General features: G+C 33.4%; 1 protein-coding gene across 3 annotated transcripts in view; it reads right to left on the bottom strand.

Annotated features, from left to right (window-relative positions):
* Window positions 1-2,712: 2,712 nt before the first annotated feature.
* The window catches only part of TNPO1 (transportin 1), a 90,319-nt gene continuing 72,601 nt past the window's right edge, over window positions 2,713-20,430 (bottom strand). For 2 of the 3 annotated variants that reach the window (XM_024732772.1, XM_024732774.1), the window contains exons 19-25: window positions 17,883-17,981; window positions 17,618-17,713; window positions 14,681-14,756; window positions 13,699-13,798; window positions 11,344-11,418; window positions 10,337-10,479; window positions 2,713-8,398 (exon numbers count right to left, since the gene is read on the bottom strand). In XM_024732772.1, coding sequence (XP_024588540.1) covers window positions 10,372-10,479; window positions 11,344-11,418; window positions 13,699-13,798; window positions 14,681-14,756; window positions 17,618-17,713; window positions 17,883-17,981 — 554 coding nt within the window. In that variant the 3' untranslated portion in view covers window positions 2,713-8,398; window positions 10,337-10,371. The remainder of the gene's footprint in view (window positions 8,399-10,336; window positions 10,480-11,343; window positions 11,419-13,698; window positions 13,799-14,680; window positions 14,757-17,617; window positions 17,714-17,882; window positions 17,982-20,430) is intronic. The other variant, XM_024732773.1, reaches the window with a different exon arrangement.

Genomic DNA, 20,430 nt, shown 5'->3' with positions numbered 1-20,430 from the left:
AAGTCTGCCAAAACAACCTCCAGGTTGCTAAATGCAAAGTAAATTCTGTCTTACTTGTTCTATACATCAGAACACCATGCTTTAGTTTTCTTTCCTCAAGCCTTAATTGTTGGAATTTCATGTTTAGTCCTTGCATCTTTCATTTTTCCTGTTCTCAATGGTGTTATTGTTTCATGGTTTAAACCACATTTACACCCTTCCGATTTTCCATCCGCAGCCAGACGATCTTCCCTGAACTCCAAGTGCCTACTCCACATTTCTTTAGACGGCTCAACCCCAATGTCAGATTTTTCATATTCTAGTTAACATTTCCATTCTTCTAGCTGCTCAGACCAAAAGCCGTAAGAGCCATCCTTGGTTTCTTTCCTCAAACCCATTTCTAGGATGTGAGCAAATCTAGATTCCTCCTTTAAAACATATCCAGAAAATCCTACAATGGTCCTTTAACTTTACTCAAGGGCAAAACTGACATTCCAAACATTTTACTGTCTCAGGACATTCGTCCTTATTGTTCCCTTTACCTGAAATAGTCGCTCCCAGACGTCCATAGATTCGTTCCAAGTTTTTGCTCAAACGACACCCCCCCAGACCTTCCTCTATGTCCACTCACCCCATTTAAAATAACAAGTCTCTTCATCACCTCCCATCTCACTGGCACTTGCCACCATGTAACACACTATGTTACTTATCTGCCTTGCTATGATAGAATGTAAGCTCCGTAAGATTAAGGAATTGTGCCTGTGACATAAAACTCGGATATCTATTAAATATGTAATGTGAAAGTATGATTTTTGTATATAAAATTCCCTAAATACAAAGTTAGAAAATCATGCTATTTAAATCACAATTTACAGCACACATGGTAATACCCATTGAAGTTACTGCTGGGTATGAAAATTAGTATAACTTTCTATGAAAGGAAATTGTAGTATAACCATCTCCTTTTGACATTGGCAATTCCAGAGAAATCGCTGCAGATGTATGCAAACATTTAAGCATAGGGGCATTCATCATAACTATTTCTAGGAGTAAAAAATGAGAAATAATTTCTGAATGTCCAACAGTAAGACGGCTATGTAAACTGTTCACAGAACGTGGCATAGCTATCATGTACCTTAACAGGCAAATTTAGATACTAAAAACAATGCACAAATTTACTATTCATATGTGCACAGAAACATCAAGTTATTCTATCACTGGGCAGTTGTACTAAATCCATTTAAAACTGTTCACTTGTCTTTCTTAAATTGTTTAATGAAGCTCTTCAAAAGGTAACATAAAGCTAGAAAAGGAATACATAAAATTTAAACTGTCAGAGCAAGATGGCTATAATATGCACAGAAATGAATTAGATCAGTAACTGGCACAAAAACTTTAAGGTTTTTAGTCTAAGAATTTTTCCGGTATCACTTTTGCCAATGATTTAGATTCTGTTGAATTTCTAAACTGTAACTTGCAAATTGTGTTGAACTGAACACTGGAGATCTATGCGGATGTTTCGGGAGTTTCTTCTACGCCAACACAAGACTGAGATTAAGGACAAGATGACAGTCGCTGCTTCTGTATTCACCATAGCAATGTTAAGTCCAAGCTCAGAGCTGTGGAGTTCAACTGCTGTAATAGTTTTCCAATCATTTCTAAACAATCACATGTAATGCTAATGACTGGAGTCAGGTTGATTATGAACTCACAAGATTAAAAACACCAGTCTGTTCAAAAATAGGTATAAAGTGAAAACATCTTAAAAGTCTGTACTTTAATTTCATTAAAATGTTAAAGACTTACAAAAGATTTTTAGCTACAGGCACATTCTAAGACTGCTGCAGCAAATCAGAATCATGAATAACTAATGATTAGGCTGGTTTTGATTATCTTCTTCCACAACCTAGGTCCTAAACCCTGGAATCTTAAACTAATTCTTGATGATGTGCTTCAGAACATGATACTCAGGTGTCATTTTCCCCCTCCTCTCCAACCCAAGTGAGGTATCCCAAGTGTTCTCATGTGCAGGTAACAAAAGGGAAAAAAACCCCAAGTCTCATTTCCCTTGAAAGTTTTCTGGGTTGCACTAATCTAATCTCAGGCACTTTCCTTGTTGTAAATCCCCCACCCCCCCAAAAAAAGAGTACTTGACAGTTCTGCACACACTTCTTCTGAAATATATTAATACATTTAATTTTAATTAGTAACATGCAACTATAATAATGGATTACAACCTGAAGAAGAAACTACTACTTTTTAAGTATTTATTTCCAAAATTACAAGTCTTATTTTTTTGAAGGATGACCAGAAAGCCTTAATAGGCCACAGGTTCATACACATTCATGCAATCTACCCTTTCAATGTTTTATTCATGACTTTACTTAGTTTTAACTCCTTTTTTTGCAGAGTAGTATCTTTTTCCTCTCACCAGAAGCTGAACCTAGAATCAACTGTTTAGAAATACATCAATAACAGGATTAAAATGTGGGGAAAACAGGTTTTTTTTTTTTACTACACTATACAACTAAGAAAATACTCAATTAAAAAAACCAGATTATGTCAAACAAGAGTGCACTAAAGTGTAAGCTAAAAAACCCTCTCAAAACAAACAAACAATAAAACAAAACAAAGAACAAGACAACAAGAAGACCTATCTGGACCCAAAATGGGATGGGGGAACAGGGGGGAAGAAAGCTCATTTCCTTCCATTAAAAATCAGAGTGAAACATCTATAGTTAAACAACTTTATTAACATAGTCAAGCAGTGATTAACATTCACATCTATTATGTCACATCATACAAATGTAAATACAAAATTACTACAGTACAATATATATTCTCTGCATGATCCAAAATATTTGGTGGCCCCAAAAAACTCTCTTTAAAATTCAGCAGCTTATCAAAAATTAAAACCGTATTCTATTTAAAATGAAGATCTGTTAGCACAGAGTTTGACTTCAAGAAATATTAATTTAGTAGTTTGAGAAGTTGCAGGAGGATATGTTTGAAGGACACATTCTAACATAGTGTGGCAGGTACAGGAAACATCAGATTTAAAGCTTTTAAGCATAACTCATACAACCTAAGTTGTCAGCAGAAAGATCCAGTTATTTATAACTAAAGCTAAAACTACTAAATTATTGCACCCAATATTAACATGAATATTAAGTGTAAAACTGTTTTATAATATGAAGTGAAGTCATCAACCACGTTTAAACATCTCTTCTCACAGATGATAATCTATTAAGCAAAATTACTTACACAGTATTGCCTTATTATTATCTCCATAAAATTCATCCAATCTTAATTTGGTTATATATCCACAGAGGAAAAACAACAATGAAGCAATATGGGGAAAGTACAGCAGAACCCCTTTATGAGGCTGGTATTAGGAGGGAACCAACACTGCCTTATAGGCTAACCATGTTACAGTAAGCTTTTAGGAAGATAACTGAACTTGCAAAATAGCTAACTGTGAATAATACCAAGCCATAGTTAAGGGGATTCTATAGTAGATGAACAAAAATTGTAATAAACGGGAAAATCCTATTTTCCTAATTAGTGATATAATGCTTGGCAAATAGATTTGGTTTGACTTTAAAATGTACAAGAGGTGAAAAAAATAATCACCATTTTAACTTCCCTCAAAATCATGCATACATTAAAAAAAAATAAAAACAATACATTCTGGGATACAAATCACAATAAACAGTTGCTATAATTTAAATGTATACCTTAAAATTAATAAGCATAATAATTAGGCATAAAGATAAAGAATCCTCTACATATAATACCAATGGGGGAAGATCTATATAAGACTGAAAAAATTAGTCACAAGTCACCTGGAAAGTGTACAAGTGAATGAAACTTTCACGTAAAATTGAATCTTTAAGAGGCATCAGAAATATCTCCATATTTAATACAGTATGACTAGGTACTAAGTAGGTATACAATGCTCTTGCATGGTATTATTACTAGATAATATTGTTACACAGCTCTTTATTGATCTGATTTTTAATCTAGATTATTTTAGGCCCTTAATCTGAAGACCACAGTTTTCATCAAGATTTCAATGCCTACATTTCAGTAACAGTACTAGTAGCGACAGTTAAATGTCTTCCCCCCTGTATTACTCGCAAAAATAATTCAATAAGCAAAGCTGTGTGTAAAGTACTACTAAAGGAAGGACTTAAATTGCAGTTATGCACGATACACTCTTCTCTTGGAAAGAATGTTTTTGCACCGTTATCTGTTAATACATTCAATATGAATAATATAGGTAACTATATGAAGCAAAAAAATCCCACTTTTTTCTTTATGGCAAAGGATTTAAATTAAATTTAGACTAAAAGGTTTAAGACATAGTTTAATTCTGGCATTTCAGCTATGCAGGGTAATTTAATATATGACAGAAAAAATTTCCACTTTCCTATCTTAGAGTTTGGAGAAAAGGAGAACCAAATTGAATTCTCGCCAGGAAGGACTTATACCACCACAGTCTGCAAGAATTAAGGATTGGAAAATCAGACTAAATGGAAAGGTTCTTCATGAAATACACTAAAAAAAACAAAGACTGTAAGTATGATGACTCTTTATAAGCATATGTCATCAAAGCAAGAAGGATACAAGAGTATTCACCTGAGATAAAACTTGTATCTGAATATTTTATAACTGAGTAGACAAAGCATTTCAATAGAGGAAAGTCAGTTGAAATTATTTTAAAATATACATCTGATCCTATTTTACAATATATGCAATTTAAGCAATTCAGGTCAATGAAAAAGTCTTAACAAAAAAAATCACAGTGTTTATCAATATGTTAATTACAAAATGTATGCTACTTATTTTGTTTTTAAGATGTAATGGCTTGGTTAAGTGTTTTAAAATCTATTCTTCTGAAATCCAACCTACATAACAAAATCAAGTAGCAGTATAATGTAAAGCATCAGAACTGGCTCTTAAAGATTATTTACATGTTGATTATTTGGAAAATAACCAACCAAAAAATATAAAAAAGTGATTTCTTTTTTACACAGTATGAAGTTATTAAAGAGATTAGACAATACAAAAAGCAAAATTCTTTCCTGAATAAATGAACATCTGTGGCACTAAGTTCACTTACTAATGGACTGTAACATGGAACTGCCAAACATGCATTTAAATTATATTAAATACACTTTCTGTTTCCAACTTAGGTTGATCAGCAGCTTTTGTTCTGTTAGAATCCTTCAAAGAGAGAAGCTCAAACAGGAAAAAGAAGGCATATATAAAACAGTAAACACTGACCTCCTGAGGTTCCTACAACATAAAAATATTCAAGTAGAAAATCTACATCACTTAGCAGCGGCTATTTCTGTAGTTGAGCACACTAACAGCACTTTAGTGTGTAAGGAGCAGATGAAGTAAGCCGTGCTTTTAAGCATGCCAAGAGGCAGAAACACTGGAATGTAACAAAGACAAACTCACAATTTCATAGACATTCAGTCAACATTCAGAACTATTAAGACTACACCACAAGAATTAAGTTGCTTTATATATATATCCCATGATGTATTAAGTTTTATCAGAATGCTAAATCAGAGCTTACCTCAAAAGATAACTTAAATGGCTTCTGCAAATTCCTATGTTATACTATGTATCTGAAATATAATTAGGAAGAAACTATAACCTCAAGGGGGAAAAAAACCCCAAAAAACCCAACCCCGTCTCAGGCTGTCAGTCATATTTATTTATATTTTGCATTTTTAAATTATATTTCCTTTTAATTTAAAAACACGTTAAGTGACTACAAAAGGGCACATTCTTATGTTACATATCTGCTTAATTAGAAATTAATTTTTCAATCCAATCAGTAACAACAATGCTTTTCAGTCAATAGAGAACTGGCAATCACAGGTCCAGATAATTTTATTGAAGGTTGTTTTGGTACGTTCATTTTAAAGTGTCCAGGAGAATTCTGAATTTAAATTTCTTTCAATTTAAAATGTTTACTACTTATTCCAGAATATTAAAATATCTCCCGTATTAAATTCTAAAATGTTTTGGAAAACTACAGTATATCACTAGAATTTAAGGATAAAATAGCCACCCTAATCAGGTTTTAAAGACTAAGTAGGAAGCAAATTTTGAGCTCCCAGTGAGGCAATGGTACTAGGAAGCAAAATGCTACATACCCTTTGGATCCAACTTACAATTTAAAAAAAACTGTACAGTAAAAATATGATTTAATTTCAGGCTCTACAGACTGAAATTTGCAAAGCCAAAGTAGAGGAAAGAAGGTGAAAGAACATGTTAAAAAAAAAAACACACACACACACAACAAAAACCTTTCTGCATGCTACCATGCATCTGAAATTTTCTGAAATGGTATTTATAAATTCACACACATACAGCTCAAACTTCAGTGCAATGGCTGTATCATTCAACACCTTTAGAGGAACAGAACCATGCAAAGAGGAGCAACTGCTTACAAAAACGGTTATTCAGTATTTATTCTGCAATGCGAAGGTGACGAACTAAAATATAAAAAGGTTGTTATGGCTTAACATTTCTGTTGCAGATTAAATATGCAGCATTGAAAAATGGAAAGGTGTGGCTTCATCTCTGACCAGCAGAGTTAAAAAGAAAAATCTCTCCATTTTCCTTCATCATCATGGGATACACTGTTCAGGCAATCCAAATTAATAAAGACTTGCACTTTCATATGGACACAACATCAAGTGTACCAGTTAGGTTTTCACATTCACAGTATATAAGAAAATACACATGGAAGGAAAAGTAAAGGGTTAACTTAACAAGGATTTATTCACAGGAATACATGTAAGTAGAGAAAAATAACAGAAAAGCTAAACAAATGAAATGAAGAGGATCCAAACCAACTTTCACTCTGTAGCTTTTTACTTGCACCCTGTGTGCATATATCTAGGGCACAGAGGGCCACCAACATGCGCCAATACAGTGTAGGAACCCTGCATTACATCCATTAACTTAAACATATCTTTAAGATCATGCTTTGAACAAAAAAAGAAAGCTTAGAAGGCAATATGTTGAGTGGGAATAAACATTGAAATATAGCAATCATGTCTTCAACTTCTACAATTGTCTTTATGTGCCAACTAACATTTATGCAGCCTCTTACAGATCCTTTACCATGTAATTTAAGTTTTAGAAGTTTTGACAAAATCACTAGTAGTATATAGCCATGCAGAAAGCACATCACACTGACAGCACAGAGGCAAAGATTTTGCACAGGTATATCAGCTTTCCACATTGTGCAGGTTACACACAATACAATATCAATCTTATTCCTAACAGATCCTAAAAAAGATATTTCAAGGCCTAGCTGTAAACTACAGTACTTTATATCTATATTCTTAATAAAAATAAAATCCACAAATCTTAAAAAGGAATTTTAAATGCAGGGCTATATTGAACTGGTAAACTGCAACACAAACTGGCGCAACAGAGGTAACTGAATACCAATCTCACTCTATGTGATGCAAGCATGCTACTCTCCCACTAATTTAAAGTACTTTCAATCACTATGAGCCAGAATGCATGCCTGAACCTTAAACTGCACTTTAAAAATAACATCTTGGCCTAGAAATTAAATCTAATGAAGTACAACCATCAAATTATATCCACTACATTAATGTCTTAATGCAAAATCAAGATGTCAATCTTTAGTTTGATATGTCCAACCCCATTTATTCCTCCCTCCCTGCCCACCCCACAAAGGTAAAAGGAGTGACTCATTTGGCATTTCACAGGGTGCTTCATTGTTTATATTTGTTTTGTTTTATTTCCAACTTTTTGGGGTACCTTAAATTGTAACTTCCAAGAACCTGCTTCTACTATTATGGGTAGGCAAGCTGATTTTAACTCTTATTAGCTTTCATTTGTGTAGTTCTTCATCAGCATGCAAAAACAAGTCCCCATCAATGTGGGAAATTTTATAAAAACCTTTAAATAATAATAAAAAAAAAACCCTCAAAACTTTACTGTCTTCTAATCCTCATTCTTAGGTTTCCTTCATTGTGCGCTATAGAATTTTTCCTCTTTCTCATCCCTATGCATCATTTATATGGTTCTTGTTTTGGTACAATTCCCCATAATATTCCAGAATGTACTGTTTTGTGAGTAGATTGAATAGCTTTTTCTTTTCTTTTTTTTTTTCTTGCTTCTTCACATCCAGGGCAGAGTTGTAATTGGAGACAGATTTCCACCCACAAAGGCTCCAGATGTTAAAACGTTTCCCAACAGCGACTTAATACAGTGACGGCAACACCTCCCTCCCGCCCCTCCCAGTAGGGTTGGGATTGTACTGTATTCCCTACTGGTTTACCCTTCCCCCCTGTAAAGGGTAACATTTTCCCTGGGTGCAGAGGCTCCCTCATAGTCTCCAAGACTGAAGGACCTGTAAGAAAACAAAAACAATTTTATACGTAAAACTGTTTTTCTTTTAAAGCCAGTGGAACACAAAATTATTCAAGTAGCAATGCCATCTCTACCTAAAGAAAATGAGAAACTGTACAAATTGCCTATGATCACACTTGTCAATGAGAACCATGTTGCTCCCTTCTCCTGCAGCTCTCAACTGTCACCTGCATCAGATACGAAAAGTGACGCCAAGCTGGGGACATGCACAGAGAGGTGTGCAGCGCTTTATACAGATGAAATATAGATGAAATACGCCTTGTAGATTGCCATCAGTCTAATTACCTATCCTCATTCACACAATGAGTCCCGATGGGAGCTGATTATTTCTTATATAACAAGTTGCCTTGCTTTCTTCAAAATTAAGTTAGCACTTTCTTTAGGACAATCACTTTCCTTAGTGAGAATTAAAACATTATCATTTTGGCCAGTATTCCCAATGTTAAGCAAAAAAAAAGAGCATGACTTATTTTACTCAGTCATGTCCTATACTCTCAGGCCTCTCGATTTTCCTGATAAAGACTTTTTCAATGCTAGCACAGTTTTAATTATGAGAAGATTAAGAAATAAAGGTAGATTACTGGGAGACTGTAACTAGTACCTGACAGTTGTCCTTTCACAATAAAACTTTTAACTACTCCTGCGAAACTTCGGACATTTATAAAGGTCACCACAGTTAATCCATAACTGGTGAAATGACAGAGACCACATAGGGTTTATTAATCAGATTTATTAACCCGAAAGTGCTCAAGACTCAGCTCACTGTTGAATAATTTAGCACTTGATGCTAAAAGTTATTTCTCATCTATTGCATTCTCATGATTTAACGTAAAGTGAATCAAGCACTTCTCTAAAATGCTAAAGCCACAAGACAGCCATAAGGACTCAAGACCACTGTGGGACAACACACACAAAGGGCTCTGAGACATTCCAGAGGCTGCAAGCCCATTTCTACTGCCCTTTTAGGCTAGTCAACTTAGATGTTGAAATCTTTCCAGGTTTAAAATCTAGCTCAGAGTAAAGAAGCAAGCATGCAAACAGAAACTCCAACATACAAGGTAATTCAAGTAACTTTATGCCTTCTCAACACACACTGAGTACACTCTCTGACCCTCCAGTTGAGCAGGTCTCAGTTCATGTTCAAAAACTAATGAAGTGCATCCTGGCTCACTGTACTAACCCATATTACTGATATTTATTGAGCCAACTTAGTGTGTCAGGCAATATACGAAGTCCTGGCACCACATATAGACTAGTATTTAATCCTCAAAATAACCTAATGAGGGAACTAAGGCTAAAAGACCAGAACTGTTAGCTTGACTTAAGTCAGAAAAACTCAAAGAACAAGAGTGCAGGTGGACTTACCCCTCTACCACCCCAAATCAAAAAAGAATCTTCCATTGATCTTTTAAAAACACCGTGCTGGGGACGAGGAAGGTGCTCAATAAAATATGAAGAATAAATATTAAATATTCCTATTTACTGAGACCAAATCCAGTTCCAATTCTACTTGGGTTTTCCCTAAAGCTCACAACATAGGAAGTCCTTGATATATAAGAGACTAAAAATTCATGCTTTAAAAATGAATCTCTACCCTGCCACAGTGAATGTCAGTGACCTCTTAAAGGGCAAAAATTAAAAAAAGGATTGGTTGAAGAAATGGTAATCCAACTAGTACACCAACTTGGATTTCCTTCTACCTAGGATTCAAAGTGGAACCATGTATTTTATCTTGCTTGCTGGCTCATCAATCAATCTCCAGCCTTCATGTAAGTAATTTTAAGTCAAATATAACATGATACTGTTTTACTCAACCTCTGTGGAAAACAAATACCTTTTATTCTATTCAGTAGTTTTAGACTGAAGTCCTAACTTAAGTTTCTTCATCCTGGAAAATTCCAAATTTCTTACAACTTACCCCTAATTATGGGACTGCAGCTTAAGTGTATGAGGTTAAACACCATAAAAAGCTGCAAGACGCTCTTTTAAGGGAAGCGGAAACTGGTCAGAGAAACGCCTCCAATTTTCATCCCCAACTTGATTTTTAAATCCATGAAGGATCTGCAAAAAAGTAAAAAATCATTATCAATAACAAAAGAGAAACTCTCATATCTGCGTAGCTTCTGAAATCAAACACTACTGATTTTATTATTCTAAAATTTTACCCCTATTAAAGTAGTTATTCTCAAACTTCGTTCAATTCTACACCTTTCCATGTCTTGCCTAAAATCACCTCATAGAATATGCTGCACTTTGCTTTGAGAAGGTTAGAATTCAGCAAGTGTCCTAGTAACAGAAGTACTCTAAGCAATCTGACATAGTAGTAATGAAAAGCAAGCAAAAAGGTATAGCATTCACCCAAGGGATTAAACTTTTTATGCCTTATTAAGTTTATTCAAATTGAAAATATACAAAGCTTTGGGGGTTCATAGTTGCAACTATATTGAGTTCACTAATTTTAATATTAGGTAATTCAAATGTGTAGCAGCATTTTATTTCTTATTTTGTTATGGCTGAGGGCTGACTGGAGTTAACCACAAGGGGGCATTACTAAAACAAACACACAGGTTTAATCCTTGCTGTGACCAGTTAGATTTACTTTGTTCAATAGATTATATTATACTCCAATCTTAGTCAGCCATCTTTGAAAATACATGCTATTTTGCATAGGTGGGATAACAGGACTTCATGAATCAGTGGTACTGCTTGAGAAAATATTTTTAAAATACATGCTCTATTGATACAAAGTCACTACTGTATATTAAGAAAAGATCAAGTCAACTTCTTTATTACCAAGAACAAAGGTTATATAGTCTACCAGTACTGATTTGAAGAGTCTAAGTTTCATAAGAAATAAAAACATAATTTAAATTTCCCAACTAAGTAACAGTCACATGATGTGCATCATAAAGACTTTTTAGTTACCTTACAGAACATGTCTCGCAGATCATCTTTTGGATTAATCCATGATGCAACAGCATCACAAAAAAATATAAAATCCTATAACAAGCAAGAAATACATCTTCAATTGATACTGTATTTGTCAAACACAACAAAAGATACATGTAAACTTCAGAATATATATCAACAGAATCCTAGGTAAAAAAAAAAAACTTTTTAAAACAGCTATAATAAGGAATTAAAGTAATTTCTTAATGGTTGTCCCTGTTACTCTACCATCAAGGAACCTCTAACTTATTCAGTTTATACTGGAATTTAGTGCTACAGGAAAACCCAAATGAACTTTTTGGCCAACCCAATATTTCATTTTACATTACAAAACCCCAGTCTAGTAAATGTGTAGCATCAGCAAGGACTGAAAGCATCAAATAAGCACCAGTTTAAAAAATCTTCATTTATGGAATTATATAAATTCAATAATTTTACAGTCCTGATTGGCCTAGAAATAATTCAAAGCTAGTTAAGTATATACCAAACAAGTTTGACTTAAAGCATAGGAATTTATAGATCTAAATTTCAAGATCCACCTCCAGATAGAAATGTAAATGAAATGGTAAGTTAGAAGAAAAATTATGTAGTTACAAACAGCACCCAGCCCAACCCAACTCAAACAAACAAAAAAAACCCCAATGCTCAAACTATTATTTAAAAGATAATCACGTTATTCTGACTAAAAGAACAAGGTGATGACAGGTATATGCTTGAAATACTTCATTTAAGTATTTTTCAAGTTCGACAACAGTTCAACATACAAGATACTGCTGATGTACAACTACTTTAAATTTTACTATTAAATTCAGAAAACCTCAATTTCAAAAAAAAATCATTAATACTAAAATATGTGCATAAAACACATATTTAAGCAAATAAAATACCACGTGCCCAAAGTTTATGGTTTATTCAAATTATGATTCCTGTGTCTTCTGAATATCAAAGTCTGATGTTAAAAATTTAAATTATATATACATGTAGAATTTGTGATTAAAAATTTAAACATAAATAAAACTTGACATTTTCTTTTAACCACACCCAAATAAAGTATGTAAAAAGTAGAAATTTATACCAACTTTTAAGTTAGTAGCGATTTCATGACCACACGTGTTACTGTCACTGTCTTAAATGTTAATGCAAAAGGAAAAACAACAATAACAAAAAAAAAACCACCGCTGTATGAAAATGCTCCTTCTTAATATGGTATATACCACATCAGATACCTCTAAAACGTATTAAAGGTGACACAAAGTTCTTAAGTATTGGAAAAAACCCAGAAACTCAATGCCAGGAGGTTATTTTGCAACTAGGGACCATCTTTTAAGACAGTAATGGCTTGTTTTAATAGTAAGTTATTAATGTTATACAAATCTAAAATTAGCCAAAAGATTTTTTTCCAGTTCTACTTCATATGTTTTCAATGCCTATCACCTACATCAATTTTGAATTTTATAAGCTGGTATTTCACAATGTTTCTAAACCTGAATTAAGAAACAACACGGTAATCAACGTAAGATAGGAAGTATCAAAAGGTCTCAGTTAAAAAATGTTCAAAGCACCTATCCCTTGAAAGTGAAAGTTTATTTTCTGGAAAACCCCTCCCATACTTTCTTTTCCTTACAATTTATCTGTTGAGGAACCTGGGACATTTAACCTATAGCCCCACAGCCTGTATTTTGTTGATTTCATACATATGGTGTAAATCAACAGATCCTTTTATGCTTTGTGTGTCAGCTGGATCCAGAGGTTTGATCAGATTCACGTTTAGTACTGCTGCCAAATAATTTTTTAAAGGCTAAAGACGTCTAAATATAGTATGAAATAGCGTAAGAAATGAAATTAAGGATGAATAAATCACTAAATCATAAACTCTCAAAAATTAAAGCAATTTCAATGGTTGATTCAGTATTCTATCTTATTCACTACCGAGTTTCTGATCTAAGTAACAGAAAGAGTATCCTACTACTTGATCACCCTCTGAAGTGTAGAGAGCCTCAAACTCAGCAAACTGATATTCACAGTTTTAGGAAGCATTTACAAAGTAAATAAATGACGTTTGAATGTGAATGAAAGAAGCTTTGGCTTAATTCAAGTCAAGAATATAACTTTTATTCTCCCAATCTGCTGTTATCATATGTCAGGACCAAAAAAACATTTAGGAAATAAAAATAGGCAACATCATTTCAAGATGTTCGGAAATACACATTTAAAACATAATTTGTTTCAGTATCTTCAGTAAAAATAGGTAATATTTTTAATAATTATAGTTTAAACTTTAAAGTTTTATAATTCAGAACATTAAAAGTTAAATCCTTTTGAACATCTTACTTGGATTACTCCACTGGGATTCACACTGATCATGGTACAAATCCCACGAAATGCTGAATCCTTTTCCTCATTGTCCCTTATGTTTCTCAGAGAGGTGCACCTATTAAATTATAGAATTGAGTTTAGCATTTAAGTAAAAAGCAGGTTCAACTACAATACTAATGGACAGTATTTAATGGAATAAGCACCAGAGTAGAGATAATGTTTATATTCAAAGAATTTTCATAAAGCTTAAGTTTCTCACACTTACTATATTATGTTGGGCCCATCTAATCTCAATATAGTGAAAACCCTGAAATTCACAATTCTTACTAATAAATTGCATCTAAGTAATAACAACTGATTTTAATTTCCCATTTAAACTATTAATGAGCTTGATCCAAGAGTAAATTACCCATTTTTAAAACTGTATTATGACTTGTATTCCATTAAACACTACTAAAAATGTCTTGAATTGAAAGACTGTCAATCGAAAGAAGCAGAACATAGGATATACTGCCACAGTAGAAACTATTATTATACAACTTATGATGTAGATGTTTAATTTTTACATTAACAAGCAAGTAAGATTTTTATACATAACAAATTTAAACATGTATTTCTTAATGCAATCCAAGTTTTCAAATTAATTCTAAAAAAGAAACAATGCAAAAACCTAAATTTATAGAATTTGCATGCATCTTTATTTTACTGGTGGATATTTAAATGCTTTTTATGTATAATCAAGCTTTTTAACACAGCAAGCATGTGACAATCTTATCCCATGCATCAATTAGTCGTTAGCCACAACATAAAATAAATATACACGACGATGCTACTGAAAAACCTCACAAACCTGATAGGACAAGATTAGTCACATGGTTGGCAATGATAAAGGATTGTGATTTTTGTAACCAACTGAAAATATATCTAAAAGTGAGATAGAAAGAGAAAGAAAGAGTGAAGAAAAATGAATTAAAAAAAAAGATTGAATAATACACACCAGGGTCTTATAAACTGCTGTAGCATGGGGGCCACCTCTTGAGGACAAACGTAACCAAGACGACCAATTGTTATTGCTAAGGTAACGCAATCACGGTTATACACCACCAAACGCCAACCAAGACATGAGCAAATGAGGGGGAAGGAGAAAAAATAAAGAAAAAACAACAAATAACTCAGAAACAGAAACCAACAGAATTTGTGTATGATAATAAACATAAGATTTCACCAGTGCTGTTTATTACCACCCCCTATAATAAGGGGCAGCAACATATATGGCATACTCTTGGAAAAAGAAAAACAAAAGGAATTAAAAAAACTTTAAAGATTGAGAGAACACCAAAAACCGTGATGAACTGCTTTTCTCGCTCAATCGTCAAGATATTCTGTTAATAAAACGATGAGCGATTAAACAGATGGATTTAGATTCTTCCTTCAAAGCCAGTTGAAATTTCAGTTTAACAATGAAATCTAGGTTTTCTCCCCCAAGAAATACTAGTAAATGTAAATTATTACATTTCTGAATTGTCTATTCAAACACACTTCTCAGAAGTTAACAGTTAAAAGCTTTCTCACTTCTTTACGTAGCTTTCTATGTGATTTCCATTCTTTGAAAATTATCTAGGAATCTGATCAAAATTTTGGTATAATTTTGGTTTGTTTGCCAGCATTTCCAAAACAAGCCAGTGGACCATTTGTTGCCTGATACCAAAATCAACTATTAAATTTTAGGTGCTGTGGTACATACTGAATAAATGGATTGGAAAATTGCTGTGCTATGTCAAATCCCGTTCCAAAAAAAAACCCTCTGATGGTGATGATGATAACTCAAACACTCCACTAATTTCAAACCCTGTTTGACAAAAAGGAAATTTAGACAGTCCACTGTAATGACATGTGACATGTGGACCAAAGGAACAAATATTCTGTCCTTGCTATAAAATGCACAGCACATAATAGATAATAAAACATACTGATTACATGCTAATATTTTATTTTTAAAAATTTGAAGTGGGAATTAATCAAACATATATTCACCATCAAAATTCAGTTAAGTCCTTAAATTTACAAAGAGTTAAAAACAAGTGCAACTCAGAACTGCATTCTGCAATTCAAAGGTACATTACATATAAATACATTTATACACAACGGGAAAAAAAAAACAAACAGAAAACAAACCATGAGGTGCTTTAATGGTGTTCTCTCAAAAACTTACAGGTTAACCTTTCATAAAAAAAGGGTGGGGGGGTAAAGAAAAATGTTTAAGGATTACTTGAAGCAAACTACACAGATAATACTAAAATCCAGCAGATTCATATGAAGCAAGAGAAAGAAAACCTATGTTCAAAAGACACAAACTATGCAACATTCTCATTAAACAGGCAAGTATGAACAACCCAATGAAACATGCGATAAAGCAGATGATGGTCCATTGAAAAAGTTCAGTGTAGGATATACTAATTAGAAAAAAAGCAAGTAACTGCATATACTAAGGAATTGGCTTTATGAAATATTAAGATAATGGTAATTAAGTTGCTAAAATATACAGATATTACCCACTGACAATGATTTTATTTTAATAATTATCCACCCCCCTCCTTTGGGGATGGAATAAAAGAAACATTTTCTGCAGTCACTTGTGATAAGAATAATACGGTGAATCCCAAGTGTGTTTCTTAATCGTATCAATTCAATCCATCAACTTGAAGGGCATTATCAACTACCTTTTGATTTACTTAGGGTAGATTCATACTTAGAATATATTCTTATATATAAAGCCAATTTGTTCAAGGAACTATAACAAATTCACCACCTGATATCCCACAAGAAACTTTAATATACATTACACTCAACATTTATTTGCAGTTATGCATTCACATTTAAAAATAAATAGGAAGTTTCTTAAGGTTCAACAGTAATTTGATAATGGCCAAGTGTTCCAAATCTGAATGTCATGTATAGGTACTGCATTCTAAAGAGACAAAAACCTGACAAGATTTCATAACCATCCTATACATAGCTTTTTATACTTTTCAGCAAGAAAATCTAATTCACTTCATGATATAAACAGTACCCATACAGCCAAACAGCCATATAACTGTTTCATAATTAAAAGATTTCCTTCCATACCAATAATCACATTAATTATCACATTAGGATATATAAACTTTATATAATTAAAAAATGTAAAATTAAAATACCTTTGAAGATAAATTTTTATTTAGAAAAAGACTTATTTGATTCTTTGTCCAGTATATTGGTAACGCATTCACTGACTATGAATATACTACTGGAATTGTCTTAGTATATGAAGAAAAAGATGTGCCTGATTGAAAACAAAATTTAAATTTTAAAAAATCAGGGAGGGTGGAAAGAAATCACCCTGAAATGTGTTTTATAGTATGGAAGGTACTCTTTAATATAAACATGCTCTCTATAAATGCAAAAGAGAAACAAGCCTCCTGAATAAAATTCCCACAAGATACTGCTTTAAGTTCCCAATCTGAAGAAGAGTATACAACAAAATACAAAATACATATGCCATTATTAACGAACTAGCCACTACAATGCAATCTATTTTTGGCTACATTTTTACAAATTAAAAAAAAAAAAAATTACTCCCCAGCTGCCAGGTATTCTCTGAATTAATGTAAAAGTAAAATTCATATCATTCAATAGTTATTTTAGTTGGGGCCCATTTTAGGGAGTATTAAAACACTATAACAGGGGAGAAAGTGGTTTTTTTTTGAAAGTTTCTGAAAACTGGCTGTGGAATGAAGCTACAACAGTACATTTCATTACTGAGAATACAAATTAGCTGTTAATTAATAAGCTGGGTTTCTAAAGCTAGCTTTGCTTTAGTTTCTCTACACATCTTAATGTAAAATTAAAAGGCAAATAATTTTCTCTTCACCGTAACAGTTCAGTCATATGGTACCTGTATTCTCTAACAACGTCTTTGGTGTGTTGGGTCTGTTAATGATTTCTACAAGCTGGTGCAACACCATAGGAATATAAGGCTGCATCTCTATACCTAGATCATTCCCAAAAGAGAAAACAAAAAAGAAAAATTTCATTGTCAAAATATCAATGTAAAATATTTTTGCCCCCTTTACTGTGATATAATATTCATATATATAATGCTCATTATAAAATATTAAATTATCAAAAATTTATGTTTTTAAAGGGGAAAAAAATCTTACCCATTTGAATGGAGATTTCTCCAATTGCCCATGTAGCATTATTGCAGACTGAAATGAACTCTGGATTTAGGTTGGTTCCCAATATTGGCATGAAATCAGCTAGAAGAAAAAAGTTTTTAAAAACTATGTAGTAAACTTCTCAATAGCAGTGTTTTGTGCTTTAAAGGAAATCTACCAGATGGCAACTGAAATCTAGGCAAGAAACAGCCTTTAAAAAAAAAAAGCTGTTGGTAATAAATATCTTAAGAAACTGAAGGAAGCAGTATCTGGCCACTGAACGTTCATGTGAAATGTATCAGGAAGCCCAAGTTTTGGTTTTAAGTATCATTAAAAAGAGCTGGTCAGAGTAATCTCTCTTGTCATCAGACTGAGAAAATTTTAAATAAAGTGAGGAAAACATGATACAATGGAACTTTCTTCAAAGCTGGTTTTTCACACTCAGAAAAAAAATTTAAATCAATGATTTTGGCTTTTACAGTAACTTTTATCCTAGTGCTCAGATTGTGGTCTCTAAATATCACTTTCCATTTAAAAGGAAAAAGGGCTATCAGAGAAATGCCCCATCGCAGGCTAAGGGCAGGAAATGTACAAAACAAGCCTGGACTATTTTTTCATACCAGAAAAGACTGGACCCAAGTTGGTAAAGCTCCTGTTGCCAGCGGTAGGACAGTTTGAGCATCATGAGCTCATACTGACACTCTAACAAACACAAACTAAACTCTGAAACATAATATAGATACCTATGGAAGATGCTGGAAATCAATTATTATTTTGAAAACTGGTAAATAAAGAGAAAGAATCAAGTAATTATCCTGTCTCTTCTCCTATATGATTTGTACCTCAGGGCAATAATTTATTGATATGGGAAATGTCTCTATATATGCATTCTCACTACTAAATGAAGAATTAGAGTATCATTTTTTAACCCCTAATAAACCAATCGATCTCACAGTTTCTCAATCTCAGTAATACTGATAATCTGGGTCAGATTCTTTTATTGTGGCGGGGGGCTGTCTCATGTGTTGTAGGATGTTTTGCAACATCCTTCGCCTCTACCCACTAGACACCAGTAACACACCCCCAGTGTTAAAATGTCTCCAGACATTGCCAAATCGCTCCAGTTGAGAAACACTAACCTGGAATAGAATCATCATGGTTGGTAACATTAAAAACAGGGAGACAACTAGAAACACTGTACCTCCTGAAGAAGGTACATGATCTATAAAGTCATAAAATAAAAAAAGAAATGTAATCTTTCATACAAGTTTAAACTCATAAAAACTAAATCAGGTGGAAAGTATTTGTAGAACAAGCTTTCCATAAAACAAGAATTCATTACACTTTCATTTAGAGGAGTCAGGCTTAACTTGATGGTTTACTTTAATACGTCATAAATAATGTTATTATTCAAAGTTCAGAAAGACAGTTATTATTGAAAAGTATAACTGGGAATTGGCTGAAGGTCAAAAGGTACAATCTTCCAGTTCTAAAATAAGTTAGGTTCTGGGGGATGTAGTATATCACATTATAACTATAGTTAACAATACTGTTGTATATTTGAAAGTTGCTAAAAGGGCAGATCTTAAAAGTTCTCACCCCACAAACACACAAAATATTTGTAACTATGTGAGGTGATAGACGTTATAATTAAACACTGTGGTAATCATTTCCCAATATATACATGTATCAGATCATTCCATTGCACACCTTAAACTTATACAATGATATGCCAATTACATCTTAGTAAAAACTGGAGGGCCCCCCCCCACAAAGCACACCGTATCAAATGAAAACAACAACAAAACCATTTTAGATCACTGCTTTAAACTAAGATTAAATGATGGGATATAGAAATGAAGGGAAAATAACCAAAACCCCATTTAATCCATGGGTCTGACAGAAAATCAGGTTACATTATTCAAGGAATCCCTTCTTAGCTTCACAAAAGGCTAAGACAAATGCTATGCCACTTCAACAGAAACAAATCATCATTTACTTTTAAGAAAATTGTTTGAAGTTTCCTATAGTACCTGAAAAATTATGCTGGTTTACCATGAGAAAACCTGATTATTATTATTACTGGGTACCTCTACCAAAAAAGAGAGGCTATTCAAGAAGTATCCATGAACTAGCATATAGGACCAAGGATTCACAGGTGGGCATGTAATACTTTTCCAACTTCTCTCCAGTCACATGAATGCCTAACGAGCTGCTGAAGTGATGGTGAATTCAAAGAAACAAGGAACAGGGGTTCCCATCCTGCCTGCTTGAATCAGAGCTCTAACCAGTAAAATGTGCACTTATAAATGTTGGGATTTCATGGAATTTCAGTTTAATAATGAAAACCATAGATGATGAAAAATAATGTTAAAAATCACATCACAGGGGCTTCCCTGGTGGCGCAGTGGTTGAGAGTCCGCCTGCCGATGCAGGGGACATGGGTTTGTGCCCCGGTCCAGGAGGATCCCACATGCCGCAGAGCGGCTGGGCCCGTGAGCCATGGCCGCTGGGCCTGCACGTCTGGAGTCTGTGCTCCGCAACGGGAGAG

This window comes from Neophocaena asiaeorientalis, unplaced genomic scaffold (genome assembly GCF_003031525.2).
Source record: "Neophocaena asiaeorientalis asiaeorientalis breed wild unplaced genomic scaffold, Neophocaena_asiaeorientalis_V1.1 scaffold515, whole genome shotgun sequence".
Lineage (NCBI taxonomy): Eukaryota > Metazoa > Chordata > Mammalia > Artiodactyla > Phocoenidae > Neophocaena > Neophocaena asiaeorientalis.
This window is presented reverse-complemented; position numbering and strand designations above follow the sequence as displayed.